The 11,483-nt window shown below is 30.1% G+C and overlaps 2 protein-coding genes across 2 annotated transcripts; both read left to right on the top strand.

The window, feature by feature from the left end:
* Positions 1–415: 415 nt before the first annotated feature.
* Positions 416–3,153, top strand: LOC112776455 (heat shock cognate 70 kDa protein-like). The gene is made up of 2 exons (XM_025820621.3): positions 416–635; positions 1,423–3,153. Exons 1-2 carry the CDS (start codon positions 416–418, stop codon positions 3,051–3,053), a joined length of 1,851 nt encoding a protein of 616 aa, XP_025676406.1. The 3' UTR covers positions 3,054–3,153.
* Positions 3,154–4,365: 1,212 nt separating this feature from the next.
* On the top strand, positions 4,366–6,945 carry LOC112776456 (inorganic pyrophosphatase 2). Its single transcript, XM_025820622.3, has 4 exons — positions 4,366–4,581; positions 4,687–4,808; positions 5,345–5,546; positions 6,333–6,945. Exons 1-4 carry the CDS (start codon positions 4,444–4,446, stop codon positions 6,711–6,713), a joined length of 843 nt encoding a protein of 280 aa, XP_025676407.1. The 5' UTR covers positions 4,366–4,443; the 3' UTR covers positions 6,714–6,945.
* The last annotated feature ends 4,538 nt before the right edge of the window (positions 6,946–11,483 follow it).

Consider the following 11,483-nt stretch of genomic DNA (forward strand, 5'->3'; position numbering starts at 1 on the left):
ATTAGTATATTTACTTTCGATTAAAGTCCGGAAACGGCGAAAGTGATAAAGATAATTAAGTCATATAGAAGAATTAATTATGTCGTGATTAAACCATGACTTAACAAATACCCAAAAAAAAAAGGCTTTTAAATTGCAAATCCTACTATTAGGTGGATGAGAAAGTATATGAGAAAATATAGGGAACAATATTTTTTTTAACAACTTAAATAATAAATTATAAAAAAAGTTAATTTAAATTTTAAAATTTAAATTTTGAATTAATTAGATATAATTTTTGTTAATGGGCTTGAACATTGTTCACGTTATTCGCATTTCTCCTTATTCATGCAGCGAGTGGGGATTGTGGATGGATTTGTTTAAGAAGATTTCATTATTCCGATTAGCTTGTTGTGAATCCAAGGAGGCAAGGACGATGGCAAGAAAGTACAAAGGACATGCAGTGGGAATCGACCTTGGCACAACATACTCGTGTGTTGCCGTATGGCAGGAGCAACATTGTCGCGTGGAGATCATTCATAATGACCAGGGCAACAGAACAACACCCTCCTACGTTGCTTTTACTGCCAATCAGAGGTTTATTGGAGATGCTGCTAAGAACCAGGCTGCCGCTAACCCAACTAACACTGTCTTCGGTACAGTAATAAGAATCTTCTTACTTCTTACTTTCAATCTGTGAATGTGTTTTTTTCTTCCTTTATAAATTACACTATTTATCTCTTTGTATCTTTAGATACATTAAAAAGAAAATAACGTAAGAAACTCCACGTTGTCTTTGACTTTTACTTCTTATTCTTGTTTTCTTTTCTTTTGTTTTGCTGTAATCTGTGTTTTTGCTGGTTTGTTATGCTCCATCCATCTTCACTGTTTGGTGAAAGTGAAGTTAGAGTCTTATTGAAAAGAAAATGTACAGCAATCGGTCGTCAACCATTATCCTTCAAAGGATTTAAAGTTTAATTTAGGACGTTAGATGAAATTGTGGTGATTTAGTTAAGAGTGACGTTAGATGGAAGAAAAAGGATATGAATAAGAAAACTGTAAATATAAAATTAAAAATTTATTTAAAAGAATTTTAGCTGCAGAAATTGACTACTAAAAATTGGCTTTTCTCGACTTTATTGAAAATATAGTATTAGTACATATTATAGAAGAATTTGTTTCCTAAAATAAAAATTAGAATGTCGTTGGAGTTTATTATTTTTTTATTATTTTTAATTATTAATCTCTAGTAATCTAATAATATACTTTAAAATTTGATGACTAATTATTAAACAAAAATAATAAATTTTAATAGTTCTGTGACATTTTTCTGCTGTAAATTCATTCAAAATTTGACATATATAGCACTAAACTATACGGAATTTTATAGGTGGCTTCAAAGGATTAAAGATTTCTTGTATTTAATTTCCTTTTGTTCTTCAGATGTCAAGAGATTGATTGGTAGAAAATATAGTGATCCAATTGTGAAGAATGATATCCTGATGTGGCCGTTTAAGGTCACTGCTGGTATTGATGATAAACCAATGATTGTTGTTACATACAAGGATAAGGAGATGCACTTTTCTGCGGAAGAAATTTCATCTATGGTTCTCACTAAGATGCGAGAGATTGCGGAGGCGTACTTAGAGTCACCTGTTTGTGACGCCGTTATTACAGTGCCTGCTTATTTCAATGACTCTCAGCGCAAAGCTACCAGAGATGCTGGCGCCATTGCAGGTCTCAATGTGATGCGAATAATTAGTGAGCCAACGGCTGCTGCTATTGCATATGGACTTGACAAAAGATCCGATTGCGCTGGAAAGCGAAATATCTTCATCTTTGATCTTGGTGGTGGTACTTTTGATGTATCTCTCCTTACCATTAAGGGTAAAGTCTTCCAAGTTAAGGCTACTGCCGGAAACACTCACCTTGGTGGAGAGGATTTTGATAGCAGAATAGTTACTTACTTTGTTAAGGAATTCAAAAGAAAGAACAAGGTTGACATTAGTGGCAATCCTAGAGCCTTAAGGAGACTTAGAACTGCTTGTGAGAAGGCGAAGAGGACTTTATCATACGCCACTACTGCCACAATTGAGTTAGATGCTTTCTTTGAAGGAATCGACTTCTGTTCGTCAATCACTCGTGCTAGATTCGAAGAACTTAATATGGACCTCTTCCGAGAGTGCTTGGAAACGGTAGATCGATGCATCACTGATTCAAATGTGGACAAGGCAAGTGTACATGATGTAGTTCTTGTTGGTGGCTCATCTAGGATACCCAAAGTGCAGGAGTTGCTGCAAGAATTTTTCAAGGGAAAGGAACTCTGTAAGAGCATCAATCCCGATGAAGCTGTTGCTTATGGCGCGGCTGTTAAGGCTGCTTTGTTGAGTGGAGGCACTAAGAGTAGTGCCCCAAATTTGGTGCTGCAGGATGTTACTCCTCTGTCTCTTGGTGTACGGACAAGAGGAGATGTAATGACTGTTGTGATTCCAAGGAATACTAACATTCCAGTAAAGAAATCACGAAATCTCTTCACGGTTGTAGATAACCAATTGAGTGTGCTGCAAGAAATTTATGAAGGTGAGAGGACAAGAGCCAGCGATAACAACTTGCTCGGTCTATACACATTTCATGGCATCCCGCCTGCTCCTAAAGGCCATCCTGTATCGATATGCTTCGATTTAGATGCCGACGGCATCCTATGTGTAACTTCTAAGGAAAAGACCACTGGCAATAAAAACCAGATTACCATAACAAATGATGAAGGAAGATTGTCGCAGGAAGAAATCAAAAGGCTAATTAAGGAAGCTAAGAGATACAAGGTTGAAGATGACAAGTTTCTTAAGAAGGTTAAAGCAATGAATGCTTTGGATGATTATGTCTATGACATGGAGAAAGCCTTAATCGGTTCTAAGCTCTGTCCTGCGGATAAGAAGAAGCTAAATTCTGCAATTGATAAGGCTAGAACTCTGCTTGATGATGGTAACAAGGAGAACATAGAAACTCATGTGTTTGTGGAGCATCTTAATGAAGCTAAGCTCATTTTTGAGCCCATTATAGCCAAGACTCGTTAGTTTTGTTTAGATTTTTCCTTTCTTGAATTTTTATTTTTGTTTCTGATGCAAATCTTTCTGACAGACATTATCTAAAGGAGATTGATCATTGAGAGTTGTATTTGAGTTTTGTGGACAGATCTTATGGATTTTGAATGTGGTAAAATGCTAATCTGTTGACCGAATTGGACGTACTATAAAAATGTTCCTTTATAAAGATCAGTGATTGCATTAATTTTCTAAAGCTTGGTAAAATCATAGTACATGTTTCCTGCACATTGTATGATTTTTAACTTGGTTATGAAGATCTATGAATTAAGATCTGAGGTTCTAAAACTTTCATATTCAAGTAGTATGTGTAAAAATTCAAATTAAATAATGTTTTTCAATCAGTTCAGGGTTTAATCATAGAGAGTATACAAGATTCACTATCCAACAATGGTGATGAGAACAAGAGGATCATACATCTTGGTAGTGGTGACTATTGCCCAAGCTTGAGGCTTAAAGAGAGAGATTTCATGATGCCAAGGAAGAACTTTTCAGTGTGGGATTTTAATTAACATATTTGTTTTAATAATGAAAAATTATTTGGGTGGTCATTGTGGTACAATATGTAAATAACTAAATATATATACTAGAATCAATATAATTGAATGATAGCATAACTTTTTTTTTTTTCTAATACGATTGTTTTTTTTTTTTTTTTTACCAAAGATAGGAGACTCAAACCCGCAACCTCTTAATTGAGTATGGGAAGACTATGTCATTTGAACTATTACTCATTGGCTTCTAATATGATTGTTAGTATGTATTAATTATTAAATTTAAATTCATCAAAATAGCATAACGTTATAAAAAAAAGGCATATTATGGTATTCTTTTAATGATAAATTAAAATTAAAACTTTATACCATATAATAATTTATTTCTTTTATAATATATAGATAACATAAAAAAACAGAATCACATATGTTAAAATTTAGAAAGAACTCATTTTAGTTATTTTTCAATTCTATACAGTTGATGATATGTGAATTTCTATTTCCAATTCCATATTTACCCCTAAACATAAAAATTATAATTAATTTTAATTCCATGATATATAAATGTTTGAACTATTTCAATTGTATTGGATAATTATTAGAAATGGATGATTGTGGCACTCATCTTCTAAACATTAACTTGCTTGTCCCAATAAAATTAATAAATTAAAAGGAAAAAAAAATGGAGAAAAAAAGTGAGTTCTACTTTTTATATCTCACTAACTACAATAATAGAATATATTTGGATTAAAGTCACTTACTACTATTTTATTCATACGTGCAAGCATGCACCTTCTTTTCCTATAAATACCTCTCTAATGGTCTATGAAACAACACATATAGAAACTTAACATTATTATTGCGTTATTATGGCTGGGATTGTTGTGGTTTTTGATTTCGACTCAACAATCATTGAGTGTGATAGTGATAATTGGGTGCTTGATGAGACTGGTTTTACTGAAAAATTCTATGAGCTTCTTCCCACCACGCTTTGGAACCCTCTCATGGTTTTTAATTTCTTTCTTTGATATATAAACACAAAACTATTATGATATATGTACAATATGATTTTTTCTCATGTTTAGTCTCCTAAAACTATATAATATATGCAGGATAGGATGATGGGTGAGCTTCATTCAGAAGGTAAAACAATTGAAGAAATTGTAGAAATTTTGAAGCGAACTCCATTGAATCCCCGCATTGTGCATGCTATTGAGGCAGCTTATTCCCTTGGGTAACACTTTCTCTTTCAGTAATCACTATATTTTTTTTTTCACGGTATCATCCCCTATTTCGGCTGGTCAATGATTAATCCATAGCGGATCAAAACTTTATTTAAGAGTTTGTTGCTGGTCGATGGGTTGTTGCATGCGTAAGACAAAATTCGAATAATCACTATATATATATCTTATAATATTAAGGGTGCATTACTCATTTTTTTAGATTATGTGACCGATATTATGTATGATAGAATTTAATTAGAGAGGTAATATTTTCAGTTAATATCAGTTAATTTTTTAAAATAAAAAATTAATATAATCTAAATTGACTTGCTATAATTGTATTAAGAAAGGTGAAGAAATGGAGGAGAGAACAATTTAAAATGATAATTGAGTATCATATATAAATGGGTTTTATATGAATTTTCATTCACCTTTTTAAATTAATTTGTTCCTTTTTCCATATTAACAAACATATCCTTTGACCTTATGATGAATGTACTACATACATATGCCTAAGGATGATATATATACGTATAATTGTGTTCAGATGTGATTTGAAGATTGTGAGTGATGCAAATATGTTCTTTATTGAGACAATTCTAAAGCATCATGGAGTGAGGAATTGTTTCTCAGAGATCATTGCAAACCCTAGCTATGTTAATGAAGAAGGGAGGCTCAGAATTTCACCTTTCCATGATTATATGAAATCTTCTCATGGATGCAGTCTTTGTCCACCAAACATGTGCAAGGCATGAATTGCATTATTAATTAGCTCCAATTTAAAGATATAATTTATTTTTTCATTGCCATGCAGGAAATATATTAGATTTTATAAGTGCTTTATCAAAATTACCAAAACTTGAAAAATTTTAACTTTAAATGAAGAAAAAAAACTGTTTTGTAAAAGTTTTAATTCATTAAATGTTTTTTTTTCTTAATTGATATCTTAAGTGCAGTACTCATTGGCAGTATAAATTAATTTACGGATCTATATATTTGGTTAATAATGAATAATGAACATTAATGGAGGATGCTTTTGGGCAATCGCTTTTTGGTCAATTACACTTTTGAAAAATATTGGATTAATACAATTAATTATTGTGACACTTTTTATTATTGACCTCACTTATATACTTTTAGGGCTTCCTTGATGTGTCATAATCCATGTTCGGACAAACTACCAATAAAATAAAGGGAAAAATATATATGTTTAAAAAAAAAAGTATACACTAAAAAAATTCTAATAAACAATGAATTTAATTTTGATGCAATGTCAGTGTAAAATAATTTTACACGTGTGTGCATCTAATTATGTAACGTTACATTAGAAAAATTAACTATTTTCTACATTAACCGTGAATGATCATAAGAAAACGGATATAATTGTACGATTGTGTAAAATACTTTACAATATCAGTACATCAAAACTAAAATTATAAACAATTACATATATTCAATAACTATATATTCTGTGAAACTTTTCTCATATACTAACTCTCTTTTCTTTTTTGAATAAATTGTGTAATGATATTTAGGGAGTGATCATAGAAAGGATCCAAAATTTGCTTTCAACAGAAGGAAAGAAGAAATTCATCTACCTTGGAGATGGAAATGGAGATTTTTGCCCTAGTTTGAAGCTCAAAGAAAGTGACTATTTGATGCCAAGAAAAGACTTTCCTTTAAGTGATTTAGTCTCCAAAGATTCCAACAAGATTAAGGCAGAGGTTCATGGATGGAAAGATGGGGAAGAGCTTGAAAATGTTTTGGTTCATATTATCAACAAAGAAATTGAAGGGAACAAAATTAATAACAATTCTACTCCGAAAATCTCAATTGATTGCAAGTTGGGATCAATTCCAATAATGGACACTACTACTTATCAACCTTTGCCTAAGGCACTGCCAGTTCGTCATTAAGTTAAATTAGATACATATTTACATAGTTGCTAAAATAATTAAGAAGATGAAGGGTGCTAATTAAATTGATATCAAATAATGATATTGTTATCTAATTTCTTCATCTTGTGGTAATATTATTATTACTTCTTAGAAAATGTATGAAGCGGCATTATATTGCTAGCTCTTGATCTTTACGATCATAAACTATAATTACCATTAATAAAATCATAATTGAATTTGCTGCTTGTCATTGTAGAATAATTCTCTCTCTCCATAACTTAACCTTATTGGTATGCATACATATGTTACAGAAAATTTATGTTTGTATCATGTTTTGTGTATATTTCTTTTGAATCCATCTTTTTAGGGGTGTACGCGAATTGGATCGGATCGGATATGGTCGAAAATTCGATCCGATCCACACAATTCTCGTTGGATCGAATCGGATATAATATCCGCAGCATTTTTTTTTTGTCGGATTGGATCAAAATTTGGGTATATCTGCATAATTGAACTTTTTTTTAAATTATATTTCTATGTAAAAAATTCAACAAAAATGTTTCTTTCACACTTTTAAAACCTATTTATTGCTAAAATATTTTTAATAAAACTTTTTTTAAATACCAAAAATAAAATAATACAATATATGAATAATGACTACTAACTAAAATATACAAACAAATAAATATAATACCAAACATATATATATATATATATGCGGATTGGATACGCGGATGTAGAGCAAATATTCGCGATCTGATCCTTAAAGGGTGAGAACAGATCTTATCCGATCCAATCAGTCTGCGAATCAGATCGTATCCACAATTTTTGAATTGGATGATGCAGATATTTATCGCGAATTTGCAGATATGATCCGATCCATGAACACTCTTACATCTTTTTGATATAAAAGTTTGATTTTTATTTCCTTTTGATTTTATCCAAAACTATTATATAAAAAAATTTAAATTGATCATGATATATTTGTGTATATTTTTATATATTATTTTATATTGAATAATATTAATAGTTGATTTTTTATGTATATCATAGATCAGTACATATAATATAATTATTTTTTTATCGATATTTTTAATATTAAAAATAAAAAAATAAAAAATATATACACAAAATTTATATATAGATAAGTAAAAAATTATATAAATAATAATATGTATAGAAATTGCATATAACTACATTAAAATTAGTTATTAAAACTAGTTATTAATATAAAATATATATTAAAATATAAATACGTATTAAAAATAAATTAAATAATACATATATTTATATACACAAATGCATTAACAACTAATTTTAATAGTTAATTTTGATATACAAATAATATTTTTAAATATCCATTGGTACTTTTAAGATTAATTGTGATGCTAGTTATTTTGGTTCGGGTGATAGTGTTGGTTTTGCTTGTGTTATTAGAGATTGTAATGGGAGTTGGTAAAGGGGGGTGTTTGGGAATGATTGAGAGTAATAGTATTCTTCAAGGAGAATTGTTTGCCATTTGGAGAGGATATCTCTTAACTTGGGATGTGGGTCAACGAGATGTTATTTGTGAGACGGATTGTGTGGAAGCATTTAATCTTGTTACTCAAGATGGTTTTGGGTTTATTGATCCATTGGTGCTCAAAATAAGAGATATCATGCATTGGAATTGGCGTGTTGACTTTCGTTTGATTATGAGAGATACAAACACGGTAGCAGATACTATGGCAAAGATGGCGATGAAGTTACAACTTTCGCATGTGAAACTTCTTTCACCTTGGGAGGAGTTTAAGAATAGTCTTAAACGTCTATTTAAGTAGTTCCTTATTTTGTTTGTTTTGTTTTTTTTTTTATTTAGTTTATTTCGGCCACAAAAAAAAATATCCAAATATTAATACAGAATAATCGTCACTTTTCGAATTCGGTTATTACATGATTATACACTTATATCCCCATTGTTCCTTTAATTTCGTTTCTTATTCCTTTTCTTATTCACTGCTAATAATTGCAGTTAGGTCGACACATTTTGCAAAAGCTTATATGATCACATGAAAAGAGAACTAAACTTTTGCCTTTTTAACAACTTTTCCTCCCATTAATCACACTAATAAAATAAAAAGATAGATCATTAGTTTATTAGTTCATGTTAATGAAATCCTAGACTTGTGACTACATCTGAACTGAAAGGCCGTGATGATAACATATTACCATGCGATGTTAAATTAATTGATAATATTAAAAACAACAAATTTGGTGGTGTTGAATCTCTATAACTTTTTTCAAATAACCTATATTCAGAACAATTATGAATAAAATCTTCTCTTACATATAAACAAGTGTAAGTATTATTTTTATTTGTTAGCTAATTGTGACTTTTAAAATATTTCTTTGTGAGAGTAGAATACTTTTAATTAGATGAGAATAGATGATGGGCTAGTGTTAATTTTTTGTTATAGATAAATACATGAATAATTCTAGTTCATGTAGATTTTAATTATTTAAAATAGTTTTCATAAGCAATAAATTTAATATAAATTAAATTAGTCATTTAAAGAATTAACTTGACTCACAATAAATAACTAATTTAATTTCCCTTTATTATTTATGAAAAATATTTGACTTATATATTAAACCATAAAATACGCCATCTATACCTAAAAGGCTATTTTACTTTTTGTGGGACCTTTAATTTCAATCATTCACAAAAAGAAATTGACAGCAATGGCTTTATCAATCTGGTCAAATTGATTTCAACAATAATTCAACTATACTACTTCTAAATCATTATATATTCTAATAGTGATGAATTAAAATAGATTTGCTTCCTACAAATCCACCAATTCCGTAATTATAGAAGCAAAGGCAAAGATCATCAAGACAACTAACTATTCATGAAGATATTCTCTGGTCAATGTTAAACTAGGAAAAGAAAAATCTTATCTCACTTTTTTCTTGCACCATATATGTGTCCACTACCTCAATAATTACCATTAATTCTTGTCACCATGTTCCTTGCTTTTAAGGAAAATTATTGGATTTGGTTTAGCTTGTTCTTCAAAGCATATACGTAAATGAATCTAGTAAAGCAATAAATAATACATGCATATGCATGTTTCCACGCACATATCATATTAGGCTTCTCTTTGTGTATAGTGTATTATCATGCGCACTAGACCAAAGCTTTAACTTGCTTTGTTACCATGAATTAAGGAATGCAAACAAGGTTGGATCTCACTAGTGAAAAAGCTTATATTATTAATAAAGCAAGAAGAAAGCAAGAAACCATTATATAGATTATCAAGTAATTAATTATATGCTGCATTATTATATCTCATCAATCATGTATGTGCTTGCCCTTTGATGTTCAAGTCTTTTACTTTTATAAGGATCTTCTTTGTTATGATAAACAAATGATTTTATTTTGCGACTAGTACAATTGAATGTATCTGATGATTATTAGTAGGTTTGTAAATGATGTGCTTCTTAAATGTGCCTTGGTGGTGGTGGTATGATTAACTTTATTGTTGATTTTGTTGTGTCTTGTGCTTAGTATTTTCTCAAGTTGTTAAACCCTAAAACTTATATATTTATTGAAAAAAATAACAAATAGATTTGGTTTGAGAAGTTTTTTAATGATACGTACATGGCCTACTTCAAACATTATTGTAATTTAATATTGAGGCAAGATATTAACCTTATTGAATTCCAATCCCGTTAGCTTATCTAGCTAATAATAAGTCAACAAACATTTTTAAACTATATTCTATACTAATTAATTATTATTAATTATTCATTATTTAAATTTTATTTTAATTTTAAAAAGATATAAAATTAATGATTATTAATTATTTTTTTTTTACTTTAATTCACCTTTTACCATTTATTACATAAATTCCAATTCTTAGCTTCTTTCAAAAAAAATTTTCAAAACTCCAAAAAAAAAAATAAAACATAAGATAAAGAATCATTCAAATTTTTAGAAAAAAAAACATACAAAACATAGGAAAAAGAATCATTCAAAACTAATAAGAAAAATGGAGACCACTCACATCAAGATGCACAAAACAACTTTTTTTAAAGATTATGCATGAGAATGTGACAAGTGTCCTCACTTGTATTTTGGTTTATTTGAACCGGTTTCTATAAAAAAAATCAAATTTTATAACTAAACCTTATAGATAGAATCGATTCGTTTGGATCATTTTAACCGATTTTTTTACTTTTACATTAAAAATAAAATTTTTGGACAAATACAATTTTGGGCTTGGACAGTTTATGTTAAAAACACAATGAAAAGAGCCAAAAATTGATCCTTACATCTCACAAAAAAAAATCCATTACAAATTATGCATTAGTTTGCAGGTTCCTATTATTTTTCAGTTTGAAGGTGCTGCAAAGTCTCTTGCTGCTGGTGTTGGTAAATCTATGGAATGTCACAAAGGTTGCTGCTTCTATTGGTTATGCATTGGATATGCCAGCTGATGAAAGAAAAAAATGGCATTACAGAACAAAGCAAATTATGATGAAATCGGTAATTGCAGCATAGCAGAGCTTCCTGGAGAAGATGAAATCAGTAGCAGCAGCAAGGAAGAAGAATCGGCACAGAAGAGGAGGAATTATGATGCCGCTGAGAAATTGAGTGTTAACTAGACTCCAAAAACGGTGATGAACCTCGGACAAAACAACATCACCGCCGGCGAAGATCCAGGCAAAGGCGAGGAAGCAGGCTAACGGAGGCATCAATTGGATGGGAAATGGCGAGGAGGCAAGTCGCATATTAGGAAATGG

The sequence above is a fragment of the Arachis hypogaea genome, chromosome 19, assembly GCF_003086295.3.
Source record: "Arachis hypogaea cultivar Tifrunner chromosome 19, arahy.Tifrunner.gnm2.J5K5, whole genome shotgun sequence".
Taxonomy (NCBI): Eukaryota; Viridiplantae; Streptophyta; class Magnoliopsida; order Fabales; family Fabaceae; genus Arachis; species Arachis hypogaea.

Excerpts from the sequence above, each read along its gene's own strand:
- LOC112776455 (XM_025820621.3), top strand. The coding sequence starts at position 416 with ATGGCAAGAAAGTACAAAGGACATGCAGTGGGAATCGACCTTGGCACA. Across the intron at positions 636-1,422 it reads CCCAACTAACACTGTCTTCG|ATGTCAAGAGATTGATTGGT; the intron begins GTACAGTAATAA and ends TTTGTTCTTCAG.
- LOC112776456 (XM_025820622.3), top strand. The coding sequence starts at position 4,444 with ATGGCTGGGATTGTTGTGGTTTTTGATTTCGACTCAACAATCATTGAG. Across the intron at positions 4,582-4,686 it reads CGCTTTGGAACCCTCTCATG|GATAGGATGATGGGTGAGCT; the intron begins GTTTTTAATTTC and ends TAATATATGCAG. Across the intron at positions 5,547-6,332 it reads GTCCACCAAACATGTGCAAG|GGAGTGATCATAGAAAGGAT; the intron begins GCATGAATTGCA and ends AATGATATTTAG.